Source organism: Anomalospiza imberbis, chromosome 4 (assembly GCF_031753505.1).
Source record: "Anomalospiza imberbis isolate Cuckoo-Finch-1a 21T00152 chromosome 4, ASM3175350v1, whole genome shotgun sequence".
Classification (NCBI taxonomy): Eukaryota; Metazoa; Chordata; class Aves; order Passeriformes; family Viduidae; genus Anomalospiza; species Anomalospiza imberbis.
Window position 1 is genome coordinate 604,957 of NC_089684.1, and position 16,404 is coordinate 621,360.

General features: G+C 41.7%; 1 protein-coding gene across 10 annotated transcripts in view; it reads right to left on the reverse strand.

Annotated features, from left to right (window-relative positions):
* LNX1 (ligand of numb-protein X 1) overlaps positions 1-16,404 on the reverse strand; it is a 116,938-nt gene that overhangs the window by 19,369 nt on the left and 81,165 nt on the right. For 8 of the 10 annotated variants that reach the window (XM_068186703.1, XM_068186704.1, XM_068186701.1 and 5 more), the window contains 5 exons: positions 14,958-15,199; positions 13,189-13,344; positions 7,607-7,762; positions 4,191-4,393; positions 2,237-2,608 (listed from right to left, as the gene is read on the reverse strand). In XM_068186703.1, the coding sequence (XP_068042804.1) occupies positions 2,237-2,608; positions 4,191-4,393; positions 7,607-7,762; positions 13,189-13,344; positions 14,958-15,199 (1,129 nt within the window). The remainder of the gene's footprint in view (positions 1-2,236; positions 2,609-4,190; positions 4,394-7,606; positions 7,763-13,188; positions 13,345-14,957; positions 15,200-16,404) is intronic. The other 2 variants (XM_068186707.1, XM_068186710.1) reach the window with 1 other exon arrangement.

Consider the following 16,404-nt stretch of genomic DNA (forward strand, 5'->3'; position numbering starts at 1 on the left):
GTGAGGAGGAGGGTGAACATCTGGGGTCAGTAAAGTCTGACTCAGCCCATGTAGCTTGGCTTGATGTGCTCACATGGGCACCTCATAGCTGTTACCTTGCTCCTTTTCTTGTCACTCTCATGGAAAACAGATGTGGAATGTCTTGTTATTTAGATTCAAAGTGCCACTTCTGACACAAGGCCGTGGCTTAAGATGATGTGACAAACAGGAGGCAGCAAATTCCCAAGTGTTATGATGTGTGCACGTTCCTAATTAGCACTTACACGTTTTCTTCATTTCAATTCTTGTGACAGAGCTTAGAGCTTATAAACAGCCAGACACCTAATCTACTGATTAGCAACTGCTTCACATATGCTAGTGTATAGTTTCTATAGGCCTCAATTGTCTCAATTATTCATTATTTAAAAGTCAAAAATAATCAGATTACACAGAAATCTGACAGTCTTCCTGCTGTGCTTGGTTTAACAAGCCACCGCACCTTTTACTGAATGTTCTCTTTTTAAAGAAACTGGTGGTGTATTTGCAGCTTTCACCATCATAAATTAGAAGACCTCAATGCACTGCAAGTGGCATGCTGAGCTCTCCACAGGCAGGAAGGATGCTGTTGAGAAATCAGGGGACACAGTGAAATAGCCCTTCGTGTAAGAAGCAAATGCAAAACACCTGTGGCTTCAGTAGAAAGGTTTTTCTCTGGCATAACATGGAAACAGGAAAGGCAAATGGTAATTGATGAAAAACATAACAAAAAAGACACAGGTTCCAGGAATTTTGCATTAGACAAATGTGATTCATAGAGCTCACATCAATGTAATATAATCCTGGCTGTTTGGAAACTTGAGTTTCCCCTTTGATGGACTTGTTTAAATTTCCAGGGATTGTTGTGCAGTTCAAGCATTATTACAATTAACATCCACACTCTGGAGACCAGTAAGGGCTTCAGTTGCATTTTTAAACACTTGTATGTGAATACTCTTCTTAGTAATTTTTTCCGTTTCATCTCGTGTTTTTTGCTTATGAAGCACTCACTGATGCCTTATTTTGTAGCCATAAAGAACTGTTCCAAGAATAATAGCTTTTTAGAAAATTTTTCATTCCAGACTTGTTGCCCTCAGAGAATTTAAACCTTCCCCCTTCTGTTCTCAGTTAGTGAGCTACATAAGGTAATCCAGAAAGATGCTGGACAGGAATTTCAACAACTGGCATTATGTAAGGGGATGACATTTTCTTTGCCTATGCTATAAACGTCGCAAAAAAAGTTGGCTGCAACCAACCAACTGTGAATCTATGCTAACACAGGAATCCTTCCCACAAAATGCATGGATTTGACTGTTTGTTTCAGTCTGACTGATATTACTCTGATTATATCTGTCAGAAAGAAGAAGAAGCTGGTTCTTTGACATCTTGTTATTGAAGCCCATGAAATTCTTCAATATGTGAACAGTCTACATGCCTCCAAACGAAATTCAAAATTGTACAAGTATAATAACAGTTATAAAAATGAGATAAAAGCAACAAAACATACTTGGCTTTGCTTTTTTTTTTTTTTTTTTGTTGTTGTTGAAGTTTTCTAAAAACATAGTCTGTAAACAAAAAAACCCAAATTGATTCTGGAGGGAAAGTTAGGCAGAAGCTGACCAGTTTTGCAGCTGAGAAAGGTATGGGATTTTTTTCATCTGGCAGGTCTGTATTAGCACTCATTTAGTACTCCACATGAGTCTAAACAGAGATTAATAACTCCAGATCAATTTTTCCAAAACACTTGGATTTCCATATACTGGATTTAGGTAAGAAATATCTACAAGGAGTGGACTACCTTATACTGGAAGTCCACTGCCTTAGGCTACTCTGGTTTGCCCCAGGGCTGAAGCAGAGAGCACTGTGACTCCTGAGCCAGAGGAGTCAGGATTCTGCTGGAACCAGTGCTGCCAGGGTGCAGGCTGGCATGCTGTCTGGCAGCTGGCATCTCTCTGGTGTTGATCAGAGTATACGAATGTTTGCACTGATCTATATTTTCCAAAACCTGATGGTAGCAGGCACCTCTGTGAGAGCCCACGCCCATGTTCACACTTGTCCCCACAGTAAAACCAAGGAGCTTTCAGAGGAGTAAATTCCCATTCAACCTTGACTCCTTCCCTCTTCCGAATACAGAGACTCAGTGTTTGCAATGGATGGTGAAAAAACACTGCTTGGTTTTTTGCACAGTTCGAACCCCGTGGTTAAAGCGGGGATGACAAACCTGTATCAGTTGGGCTGCGCTCTCTGGACTGCCGTAGCGATGGTCGTGTCCATTGATGGCCAGCACCCGGTCATTCTCCTGCAGCTGTCCATCACGGGCAGCCATGCCACCTTCCAGCAGGTTGAAAATAAATACCCCTGGCTCGTCAGCCTTGCGGACCAGCTTTATTCCCAGCTGCTCATCTGGACTGCTCTTGTTCAGCACAACATGGAAGCTGTCATCCCTATTGCAGTGAGCATCAAGGGAAAGTCCGCTGTTTCGGCATCGGTACCTCTGCTCTCGGAGCACCGTCAGTCGCAGCACGTGGCAGGGTTGCTTCAGGATTGACAGGGCATAGTTGTGAGGCACATTTTTGATGTCCATGCCATTTACCTGGAACAGAGAAGTGTAAATCAGCAGCAGGAAGACAGTGTATTCTGAGCTGGCACTGAGGAGGGCAGATCTAGATACACAGATGTCTTCATATGAAGTGACATGTGCTATTTCAAACTGTGTCACACAGGGGGCCAAGTTTGCGGTGCAGAACAATCTTCCCCGCAAGAAAAGGATGCGCTGCACAGACAGTTTCTGTCCTTTTTCTTCCCCTCTCCCCCTGATAGTCTCCAGACATACATCTTAGTTTTCATCTTTCCTATTGCTCTTTCCCAAGCTTCAATATCCTTTCATATATCTTAGTTTTATTCCACAGGCTTCTGATTTCAAATTGCCTTGCCAGCCTTTCCTTTCACTCCCACTGTTTTCCTGCTGTTTCTTTTCTTCTTTATCTCCCAGCTGTTCTAGGTACAGTAATTTTTATTTTTTTTTCACTAATGAATCTCCAATTACAAAGAAGGAAAGAGCCTCAAGTAGAACTTTAAATGCCTTGGATATTTACTAACAATTATGCTGATTTACCACACTAGAGAATCAGACTTTCCTTTTTTTCCTCAGTGTTTTCCAGGTAAGATTTAATTCAGATGAGAGTAAAATTGTATAACTACCATTTTTAAAATTTGGCTGAGGAAAACAAAGAGGAAAAAAGAGTTTCCAGTCAATCCCATCATGTTCATATGCGTAAGAGTAACTAGGCATTGCACTTTATATTGCTAAATGAAAACCAGTTGCAAGATTGTTTTTCATCGCTGGCTAGAAAGCCTGAATCAGACAAGATATTTCCATGTAGCTTTGCATTGCACAGGTTGAACCATTTAAATATTAAGAAACATCCCCAAAATGTAAGATAACTACTCCCCAGCATGGACAAAAGTACTTGGCTGGTGTTTGCTTTTGCAGGTTTCCTATGTAGGAACGACAGGGCTGTTCTGCTGAAGTCTGGTGGGGAGGACTGCACCCAGGGCGACACAGCTCAACTAGCTTTAGGTTGCTACCTTGGGTACCACAAACAGCATGAGCTGCACCAGGATGGGGCTGAAATTCACAGGAATCCTTGGAAAATCCCGGGCAGTCAGCCATGACTGGGAAGAGCTAGGCTGGGCCCATCCGCGCTACAGTCACAGCTTCACTGTGCAGTTTGGATATGCCCTGCAGGAACATCTTTGTTTTAGTGGTGCCATTAACTCTGCTGCTCTCTGTGCTGGCACCAGGACAAAAAGGCTCCCTGAAACACGTAGCTGGGTGGTGGATGCTTATTCAGCTGCTGCTGGGAACCACCATCCAGAAGCATTTTTATTCACTGCTAGAGTGAAGTGTGCCCACATTGTGATCCTGGGAAATCCCTTTGGCCAAGTCTGTCTGGCACAAAGCAGAAGGCATGGCACAATCTTGGCATGCCTCAAGTGTCCTCAGCTACCACTGGGGTCAGCAAAAGCTAGGAAATCATAGTGCCTTACAGGTGGTGCTCTGAACTTTAGAATGGCTTTCTGCAATGCATGCAACATTGCAAATCTCATTGTGATCTCATCTCATCTTATTCTTTGTCAGGATACTTTTATCTCGTACCTCCACAGTACTGTACCTTTAGTATCATGTCTCCAGGCAGCAATCTTCCATCTCTGGCAATTACCCCATCTCGATAAATATGCTGTATAATAATGTGAACCAAAGGGGTCTCACTGCCTCCCACAATCCTAATGGCCAGATTTTCATGGGGATCGGTACGGCTGATCTTAATGCAGGTAATTTCCCCATCTGGAATCAGGTGATACAACCTGGGAAAACCTGGAAATGCATATTGTAAGGTATTTATTTGACAACGCAGCTTTGCTTTGTTGAAACATGCACGGCACAACCTCAAGTCCCTGCCAGTTAGTCAAGCTAGGTTTTATGCATGGATGTGATTTATACCAAGAGGGAAGAAAAGGATAGGTAAGCTTGCTGAGTGGACTTGAAGGGAACTTTCTACAAATAATATATTCAAACTTCCTTTTCCCCCACAAAATACAGCCTTAAACCTTTGATGTAATCTGAACAGATGAAATGTACTTACAGCCATACACATCAATATTTTAAGGGAATCAAATATATTTTTGGTCACCAGAGACACCTCAGAACCAGGCCACAGTTTCTTGCTGGCCCTAGAACAGATGGTCATGGGCACCTCAACAAACATCCATCCCTGCTGTGCTGGGTTGTAAACCCTATCTCACTGGTAGCATCCCAGGCTGCCCTGTTTTCCCAATTTTTAGTGTCACAGTAGAGGACAGGGCTCTTGTCTCGTGACATCCAAGGTAGCCTTTTATTTATCTTTAGCTACCAGAAAGACAACAAATCAAAGGTTTGGACCAACTAAAGCACACAGTAGTTTTCCTACCAGACTGCTCTCCTTTTATCACTGCTTGAACTCTAGGAAATAGGAATGAGGGGCTCTGACCGTGATGTGTCTATTAAAATCACACTATGTTCAAAGTACCTGGAAAGATCTCTGCTGGCCCTGGCAATCTGGCTGTGGGGAGGAGGGACTAATGGTGGGTCGAGGTCCTTTTTTGTATTTATAATGCACTGGATTAGAGTATCATCTTCCTAACCCTACTTTTCAACTGGCATGTTTGATTTCATAGCATGTCATTAACACTTTCTTTCCTTCTAGGTCAATTGAAAATTTTAATCCATATTCAGCAGTGAGCAAAGTTGAAGTAAAAGCAGCAGTGAATTTTCCAGCACAGGCATAGCAGCCTTCAATTATTCTGAATTCCCCCAAAGCTGAGAGAAAGCATTTAAACTTTTTGCATGTGAATCCAATCCAGTATGACAAACCTGGAAGTAAAAAAATTAACTGCTAATATTTTTTCAAGAACCTATTTTAGAAATTGAAGTACAGTGAATGTTAATGAACAGTGGTTAGTGAAAAATGAAACCTTATAGACCAGAATCTGAGATAGAATAAATATTTTCTACTACAGAATTAGCAGGCAACAAACCAGCAAGGCACCGAAACCTTTTGAGAGAGGGCAAGGGGAAAGAAAGAACAGGAAAAAAAATTAAGAAACACCATATTGCATCCCTTACCACTTCTTTGATCATATGCTCTTCAGGGTGGGAAGCTGTCCTCCTCCACGTCTGTAAAAAGCACCTACCAGTAGCACAGACTTCGACTTTGTGATTTTACACAGACTTGACAGGCAATAAAAGTCTGTCTAGATAACTACACAGCCTTCACCAACCTAATACTCAACCATTTATTCTTGTAATAGCAGTTTCTGTGCTGATACAGGTTTACTTCAGTTTTGCAGGCAACTTTAATGTTTCAGGAATGGAAGGTGCTTCATTTCCCCCGTGCTTCTCTATTTTCTAAATGCTATTTGCTCAGCTTGTAATTTGCTCAATTCTCTCTAGCCTGAAGAGTGGATTCACTTGATCTAAATCCAGGCCTCAAATGCACAATTTGGTGATCTACGTGCTCTGACTTCCTTTGCAGTCCACAGGCACCCAAAGAGAGTGATTCCCATGCTAAATCACCCCTGGAGGTGCCAAATGCTCTCCACTGCTGTGTAAGAAAAGAGGCAATCAACTCTGGCATCTCAGTGGGGTGCTTAAAGTCAGACAATGCAAATACTCCCCAAAAATCACCAATGGCCTGATCCCTGCATTGGAATACGCATGCACATTTCACACTCTCAGTGTGGCTGTAAGCGTAGTTATTTGTAATATAGATGAAAATCAGGATATCTAGATCTTCTCTGCATGCAAATAAATTAATATACATGAATATATTGAAGACTACCAAAACAGTGCTATGTTAGACCTATTATGATGACTCACTTCACATCCTAACAAACCACACTTTTTGACACTGATGTTCATTTTAGCATAGCTCATTCTAAAAGCCCTTCTAAAGGAATTATCCAGTTGCATTTCCTGTCCATGGAGAATTGTGGCCTTAACAAGCTGTTGACACTCTCATGTTATTTCAACCTGTAATTATCCCAGAGCAAAGGCAGGGCAATGTGGCAGTGAACAAGTCTCTATACTTACAAGACTTACCTGCATCTTTACATACGCATAAACATAAATAGGTTTCTTTGCATTTTGAACAATGCCTTACCTGGTTTGTTAAGACTTGCAGTGGTACTTGGCTGACTTTCAATATGACTTTACGTGGATTTTTTTGAGGAATTTTTAGTGTCTAATTTCCTTCTGAAATGTGCAACCACACATTTCAGCAACCCAAATCTACAGCAACCCAAATTTTTGCAAGATGTTTTTATTTTGCCAGTCTGCAAGTCTCTAATGCCACCTTTTCATAGTTAGCAGGCTGCACTGCCTCACTTCCTGTCTTCATTCGATTTATGTTCTTTATCAAATATACATAATAAACAAATATTTTCTCCACAGATGGGCTAAGCAACCAAAGTAACTCCTCTATGATCCATTAATTTCTGCTCTCTTACTTGAAGACTTGCGTCTTCTTTTCATGCCAGACATTTACATGGAGATTTGGATTCTCAACAACCTAGACTGTCCTAAGTAAAAGGCCAATGCCTATTTTGATAAACTAAGAGTGTGTCAATGTAAATATATAAAGTACACAAATACACTTTTTAAAAATAAGAAAATTCATAATTGCTTTTTCACCAAAAAGTCTGCATACATTGTGTGCAGTTTGATGAAAAATTACTATGCATATTTTATGATGATGCCATGTCTAGAAAGCAATGTCTTCAAATTGAATTTTTAATGTATAGACCATACCCAGAAAAGGTGGACCCTGCTTCAGCACCTGGTTGCATACAATGACTGGGGCCTCAGGAGCCCAATTAAGGAACTCAAACCGAGTTGAGGGCTTGTACCTTTCAGACATATATACGTTCTGTTGTAAGGCTGGAGTAACAATTTCCACAGACTCCATTTTCCAGCCCTTACACTCTTATTTAAAATTCTCCATTCTCTTTGGTCAGGTTTTCCAGAGCAGGAAAACCCAGGAGTATTGCATACCTTTCTTTACCATTTTATATTTCCAGTCCTTAAATATCGAAGAGCTGCTGAATCTAGAAAGAAGGAAACTTTCTGTCTTGTTTTTGGTGATTCTTCCAGGTTTTCCCACAGAGTGTTGTGTTTTTGTCACGGTGGGTTGTGTGGAGCATTCTGAATCTGTCAATATAATAAAATGTCACCTGCATTCAGAAAGACTGTGTGGGCTTTTTTCTCAAGCAGTATTCTCTTAATGTTAGTGCGCAATGTTATCAATATTTTCACACATTACTTTATGGTAAACAATATAGGAGAGACCAGCTTTGCACAGCAAACTCCATTTATCTGGCACAGTGTGGGACACTGAGAATTCATTAGTATAGTCGCCATGACAGAGTATTTACAAACTTTTAAGTATGCTTACTACTTTTCCCCACAGTTTATAATATTTAATGGTAGCGTTCCTTCAGCGCTCAGGTTTCTGCTGACTTCTGTGCGTATCATGCTCCTTCCAACAGTGCTGCCACGAGGGTAGCTTCTGCCTTCACTCCCAGGACTCAGTGTGACAATGTGCAATGTTTGCAGTGACTCTTGAGTCCAGATTAATCAAAGGTCACTGTAAACAAAACTTGTATCTGTGGTTGCAAGTCCGCATTTAGATCAGGCAGCTTGGCTAATGTGCCAGCTCACCCCCACAAATAGAACCATCTGCAGGAGCACACATTCATCCTTCCCAGCATCTGGACACCAGAATCTAAATTAAGTTTGTGTAACCTAGTCTTGGAACATTAATGTGTCTGTAAGTGTCACATGCCCTTGTATTGGTGGGGAACTTTATTCTGCGAATTTTCCTTCCCAACAGATTTTCATGTATCATGCCATTCTCCCAAAGGTTTGCCATCATTTTGATTTAATGCCTTCCATTAATTCTCCAGTGATGCTTCTCCAGTGGAGGGGCAGGTAGAAGGTGATGCCAGTTCTAATCTCTCTTCTTGCTTCTGGACATTGCTCTCACCAAAGGAGTCCCAAAAGGACTGAAATGAAACTGTTGTGGAGTTGACTGTGTATCTAAAGAGTTGTGACTCTCATATACAGCAGGCAAATTCATCAGTCTGCAGTAGAGGAAATGCTATAGAGACAATCTCTTTCTTCGGGAAATTGCCTGGCTCATCGTTCCAGAGAGGAGTACTTTGAACCAGTTCTGTAACGGCTGTTTTGGGGAATCAGAATGGTAACTGAATCAAATGTGAGAAAAATAGGAAAAGTGTGGGATTTCTGTGGGGTGCAGCCTTCCTGAGACAGAGGTTGGGCTACACTGTCTTGTCCTGGGGCTGGAAAAACCACTTTTTTTTCTGTACACAGAAAGCTTTAATGCCATGAAGTGGTTGATGCCATCTGTGTTTCACTTACCTTCTTTTTCTTCACATATCTTTCCAAACACTGAAGTATTTATATTATCTATCTATCTATCTATTTATTATATATATGTATGTGAATATATGTCTCTCAAAAATACAACAGGGTTCACACTGAAGAGTACAAGAGGGAAGCCTGTTCTGTGGTTCTGCCAGTGCCTGCTGGGGCTGCCTTGGTCTTGACTGCTGCAAAGCAATAACAGATGGTAGAACCACATCCACTTTGAGACTGAGTTGACTTTGAAAAACATTGGCCATCCTCAAGCGATCCTAAATTAAATTTCTTTTACAATGTCTTGACTGCAAAATGACATTAGTGAATGTTTTTGAAAGTCAAAAACACAGCTCTTTTACTCTAAAACTGTAAGGAAGTTTTTCAATTGTACCTGCAAATTCTTTGCTCCTAGAACGTTAGCTGGTTCACAACTTGTATTTGTAGATCAGTTTGAGTAAAGAGTATATGTATCTATAGTCCTTCTTGGAACTGATTTTAAGGTGTAAAGCCAACCTAAGAGCACAGTGATACAAATAAGCATAGCAAAGCTGGACACTCTGCTTGGAGATATTTTATCATTTAAGTAGATTGTCAAGGTCATTTACACTAGTAGATCTAGTCAGAAGATATTACATCTTAAATGCATCAGTGCCTTAAGCATGTCTCTGTCACCTTCCCTCACATCTCAGAATGAAATTCTTTCTTTTAAACTTTCTAAATTTCTACTTCAGACCTGGAAGCTATTTGTAGCTGTAAATGCTGTTAATGAAATTGCTCTCAGATAAATATCACAGGCTTGGGTGCTGCCTACAGACAAATATTTCTTTGCATGGGATTTTACAAATAAAATAGTATTAAAAATGAGAAAATTTTAACAGCTCCTTCCCCCAGAATATTTTCTCATTAGTATTTGTACTTTTCATTCACCTCTAACGTTTTCTTTGGTTTGGACATTTAACAACTCTCTACTGAAAATGCCACAAAAACAGAGGAACAAAGAAAGCCTGAATAATTTAAATCCAAAATGAGCACCTATAACATTGTTAGACAAATCAAACCACAGGATATAAACATAAATCATGAAGTAATCTCTGCAGTTCGGGATGGCTACCAGCTCCAGGTATAAGATAGCATTAGACTGTAACTGTTTCTCTGCTCTAGTTATAACAGAAACACATTTGATATTAAACATCATGTTTTACAATGTCCCTGGGCGTCAAAGAATTTTCCAAAACCAGCACTAGATTCAGCTTCAAGTTAACAAGAATTTGAATGTTTTTTCTCCCTCATCAGAAACCATTATGTTGTCTTGTACCCTTACAGTCATATTGCAACTGAGCACTGGCTCAACAAATATAGCAACTTCAGATTAAAGGCACCTACTTACTTTTAATGAAAGGTTGCTGAAGGCTAATACTTGTTATGGAGTTCATTCTCAGAGCTCCTTTGACCAAAATACAGGCAAAATAGATTAAACAGAGACATATGGATTAAGATTGGGGTATTCTGAAAACTGGAGTCAGACGAATTGCACATTGAGCTTTGCCAGATGATCTTACCTCTCCTTTATCAAGAAGAGGTTATCAGCAAGAAGGGGCTTATATCACTCTGTGAGGCTGATATAGTTTCAGCTTTATTCTGCTCATGCACTGACTAAACCTGGTGAGGAAAATGGTCACCAGTGAGTTGGTGAAGTGCTGCTCAATCTCCTGAGGGAATGAGTCATGGCTGAGTTCTGTTCTCATGGTCCCAGACACAAACCTGTGAAACTTTGGGCAAGGCAGCAGCACCTTTCCCACTGGGTGTGGGGACCTCTGAAGTGAGGAACCACCTCGTTCACCCCCACAGGAGCACCTCCATTCCCAGGAGAGTGGCATGGCAATGGTGAGACAGATATGCAGGGCTCCCTTTTCTTCAATATGCAAGACTTTTAGTGAGCACCAGGCAGAGCATACAGCAGCTGTCCCTAAAGACTGACCAACAGCTCTAATCAGAAGTCTAGCTGCAGAGTGCTCAGAGCAGCTGAGGTTTAAAAAAAAAAATAAATAAAAGAAGAAAACATACAGAACTGGAGAAGAAAACCAGCCCCCAGCTGGCAGGATGAGGATAACTGCTACAGAAAGAAGTACATTCATTTACTCCTCCAAGAAGAGGAAACAGAGAAAGCCTTTGAGATGCCATTACACAAAGCACCTGTTGCAAAGGACTGAATTGCAATCTTTGTTTCAAGTTGTATTTGTATTGCTTCAAAAACTTTGAATTTATTTGTAAAGTTACTTGCTTGTGTTTTTTAAAGATCTAGATTCAGAACTATGTAATCAAAATGCATTCTTTGCTAATGTAATTAATAAAGTAATTTAGGTACCAGCTTCTGTGATCTCATACTTAAGAGTAACTGCTTATTAAGTAATTATATGCCTACCTGGTTTTTCCAGTGCAGCAGAATACATTTGGGAGTTTACAGGCGTGCTGGGTGCAGAGGAATGAAACCACAAGCAGAGCCAAGGAGAGAATGACAATCCTGACACTGTCAGTGGGGCCCTGGAGTGATTGCCACTATACATCCTTTACAGAGACAGCAATGCTTTTCATTTGCTGGTAATGCAAAGGCCAGTGACATCTTCACACGTTTCTGCTAACTTCTGCTAACATCTGGACTGCGCTGGGCTACTGGGTAGGTGCTCTTGACATCCAGATTATTTGCACACCCTGGACATGAAGCCAAGATTTCAGTGGAACTATTACTAATGTCAGCTATATGTCTAATAGGAAATGGTCCGTATCTCATCCTGAAGGGATGTCTTTTGAAAAATATGAACTTGAGGCATGGAGAATTTCACTCATTCTAAAAAAAGGCAAGCGTTTGCTCACAGTGGATTGAAGAGTTGCTATGGAACAAGAAATCTATCTGCCTGCTCAGAGATATAAACAACTTACTTGTAAAATTTTACTTGGGGAAAAAAACCATTATTTTTAATAATAAAAATTATTAAAAATATTTTAAAATATAGTAAAATTATTCATGATGTTTCCAGGTCAAGGAGTATATTCCCATCCCTTTTATCAAGGAGGATCATGATTTTGAATTACCAGATTTATTTTGGCTCTATCAGCAAGTATGTGAAGTAGGAGAGTAAGTACCAAGAACGCAGTAACACTGTGAAACTCTCCTGAAAGAATGAACAAATAAAGCAGAAGAATATTGAAGGTGGCCCTCCAATTCTCCACAATTCATAATGGCATCACAATGACACCTGAAAGTAGCATTTGGCAGCCTTTTGTGCTTATTTTGTGTGTGTTTCAATGAGAACCTGAATACAGAGCAAAAGGAAGTTGGATATTTTGTATTCTTAAAGCCTGCATCCTGAACATTTGAACTGGGAAGAGACATGAGGTGCTGAGGCATCAAGCAAAGGAATAATAAGCTGAGTGAAGACCTTGATTAAGACATTGATTCCCACTCTATCATCACTTCCTCTTGATGCATGAATGCCATTGTTGGTTTCATAATTATGGTCCAAACTGATTAGTAACATTTGCTTATTGCTTTGAGAATGCCAAATGTTAAGTGTTACTACCTGCCAGACCCCTAGTCCCTGACATACATCAGACAAACTTGCCTCTCCCTGCTGTTTAAGAGCAGAGCATTCTTACCTCATCACCTGCCTGGCTGAGGTAATAAAGGAGCCCATAGAAATGCAGAATAATTACAGTACTTCACACTTCCATACCATCCTCCCACTGGGAATTTCCAGTGCTTCATAAACATTAGCCAAAACTCATTAAGTTCTTCTAGAGTATGATTATTGTGATCCATTTGTTTTAGAGGGACAGGCACACGCTGATGAAGAGACTTGAACAAAATTACAGAGCAAATCAATGACAGCTCCACTAATAGATCCCAGATGCCCAGATCCCACATCCCATGGGCTAGATCCTGGGCTGGCTATAGCATACAGGCTGTTACCAGAACAGCCCTACATGAGGTCCCACACACCCCAGCAATATTCTTGCTTGCCAGTCAGTAACATCTTTTGAAAGAAGAAAATAAGGAAAGATTGCGTTTTCTGGTTTGTTTGTATTAATCACGCACAGCCCACCACATGAAAGGCCCGTCAGTCATGGGTATCCAGCTCCCATGTGAATAGGGCTCCCTACCCCATTTTGAGTATAACACAAGATGAACAAAACATTACCTTCCTCTCCAGCAGCAGAGTTTCCAACAGTCTCCCTTTCCCGGTCAGTCTGGTTGGAAACGGCACTTCCACTTTTTGTCCTTCGAAGAACACTGAACGCCTTGTTTATTTTTTTAAAAGATCTGCTTCTTATAGTGGAACGTTCAAAGTGTCGAGCTGCAACAGCAGGAAAAAAACCAAATCAGTACAGTTCAGCAGTTCTGGTCTAGAACCACAGCATTTCTGCAGCCCTCCGCATATGATGGGATGTAGCATCAACACCAGGGCTGCCTGTACTTCAGCTTTGCCCCCGAGTCCTGCTGATGCCTCAAGGCTGCACCCACCTGAATCTGGGTACAATCACCCTACCTCAGTCCCACACCCTCGATTTGCCACCTTCCTGTCTGTTTTGCCAACCACATGGAGAAATCTTCTGTGAGTGTGGTAGCTTTTGAAAGAATAATCCTCCATCAAGACAGAATCAGCAGCAATTCTGTGAAAAATATGTATAAAAGGAAGAAGCATTGCCCTTCCCAAGCTATACATGTTTGAAGGAAAAAAGCTGGAAGTCATTAAAAATTCTTCTTGAAAAAATCCCCACTACCACTACTGCCTCAAAACTTTGCAATGCTTCTAAAGCTACCAATGATTGCCAACTGTTTCATGTCAAAAATTTCAAATATTATCAGGTAGGAGGGATCAAAACCTCACATATTCTTACTCAGGTACTGCAACACAAAAGAAAAGTCATAATGCTTTCAAAACATGCTACTCTTTTCCATCCTGCTAAAGATATCTTCATGGCTGTTGCTGCTCTGTTCCAGCTCTGCATGCTAGCCAAATATTGTAATCTAATAATACAACATTCCCTCAAACCAGAGTGTGGCCTCTACACTCAATAAAACTGACAGAATTTATTGAGATTATAGTGCTCTCTTCTTGCACCCTTCCTTTCCTCACCTCTCCAAACCCTGGCACAACAAAAGGATAATGCTTCTCATTTCCTAGTGTTTCTTCATACCTTCATCCATTTTCCCAATACGCAACTGGCAGCCCACAAGGTGGGCTTTCCATTTTAGCTTAAAAATCCTCAAATGCATGCTTTGAACTCACCATTAACACTTCTGACTCTGGCTTTGGCCAGGCCATGTTTTTCAAACATGACACTCATCAGACACAGGTGAAGTATCACAAGGTGAAAGATCAAGGCAAAGTTTCCTGATGCAGCTTGTCCTTGACTGTTATTTCAGCAGGACCAGCTCCTCCAAGTGCACCTTCCCAAGAAGCTGGCAGATGTCCCTAAGTTCCTAAGGCAATTCTTAAGGGATTTTTTTCCTGAAAATACTTGGCAAATGTGAAGCACAGTTCCCATCAGGGTTTTGGGTAGGTGCCCATGTCTGTGGGTGTTACTTGAACCACTAAGATTTAGTGGAGACACGTTACCCAGCTACACCATCTCCACCATCTCCACCGCCCATCACACATATCATTTAATCTTCCAACTGAGCTGATTTACCTAAATAATCTTTCTAAAGATTTGTAGTTTACATGTGTGCAGCTAGTCCATTTTCAGCTTTACGCTGCCCCTGGCCAAGCCATTTTTTTTCACCTCAAATCTATTGTTCCACTGAGTGCACAATTTGATAAACCATGAAAAATGAAAGCTTTCACTTCCCCCACCCCTTTTTCTTTTTCTTAACTTTTTTAATCCTCCAGTGACTAATACTTAACAGAAAAATGAATGTTGCAAGGGGCTAGCAGGCTCTGAAGCCACCATTTTTGACTCTTACTTCTGTTCCGGTTGCTGCGGTGCAGGTCTCCGGGGCTGCTACCCAGCTGGCTGTCCTCTGAGGTGGGGCTGAAGGCTGGGTTCACCAGCCCTGGCTCATCTGTCATTAAGGCGATGGCCGCAGCTGCTGAGAGCTCAGGGCCCAGGGCAGCTACTGCTAAGCTGGAGCCAAGGTCTGGAGAGCAGTCCTGGGAACGCCTCTTCCGTTCCTTGGTAAGGCCATAGTGGGATGCTCCTTTACATCTAAGGAGAAGAGAGGGAAAGAGAGACATGATAGCAAATCGTGTTTAAATGCCGCATACTTATGGAAATTCTCTGGTTCCAAGGAATCACTAGGAGTACAACCTGCGATGATCATGGTGACCAGTGAAATACGGATGATTAACAAGAGGGAAAAATGCCAGTGTGTGCTTCAAAGGAGGTGAGTTACCACCTTACATGGGAAGAGTACTGCTGGTCAAGGAAAAACAGAAAGCCTCAGCCTTGAGTGTAGTCTTATGTGTATAAATAGTTACTGTGGATGCAAGAGGACAAGAATAGCAGGTAGCCAATTAAGCCAGAGGCTACAATCTGTAATTTCCTACTTGCCTCTGATCGACGAAGGAGAGCAGGGTGCGGCCTGACAGTTTCTCTGGGTCTGCTAGTGAAATAAAAGGCACCTTACCTGGTCCTGCCTCCTGAAAAACCCTCCTGGTCACCAGCACGCTCACGTGTGGAGCACGGCACTGTGTCTGCAGAGACCAGAGCAAACAATAAAGGGAGGGCTGCAGGTGGGAGCTGAACACCTGGGAGCTGCAGGAATCGAGGCCCCACGCGGTGCCTGTACAGACCTGCATCTGATCAACTGAGCTGCATCTGATGAATTGTTTTCAAATTCAGCCACAGAGATGAAGTTGCCAACTCTGCTATTCCAGCTCAGCTGAGACACTAAAATAGGCAGGTCATTGCCTTGACAGAGGAAGAGGTGCAAGTTGGGGGTAGGGGGTCCCACTGACCCTGCAACTCTCCAGAGTCAAGGACGAAGTGCAGAGCTCCCACCAAGGGGCTGGGGCCACGTCCTCATGCTTAAGTCCTTGGGCCAGCCTGGGACTTCACCAGCTTGGGGGCCTCAAAGCAGGTTCTAAACTACTTCTGGGGGAAAATCCTCTGTTTCTAGTGGAGAAATACATGTTCCCAAAAGAGCTGAAGATATAGCATTATAAGGGGCAAGTTACAAGCCTGCCTTGACATACACTTAGTTATGCTTCCAACTATCTGCTCTAGATTCATTCTAGAGAGCAAGGGCAGGACCATGCATGGCATTTCTTTTTTAAGACTCATGACAGAAAGTCACTAGAATAAAATTAAAGGTCACTGTAGTCTTCATGATTCAGTATTCAATTAAAGCTATAAAATAACTGAAAAGACAGAGTGACCAAGGACACAGCACCTGTGACTTCACCAGCACC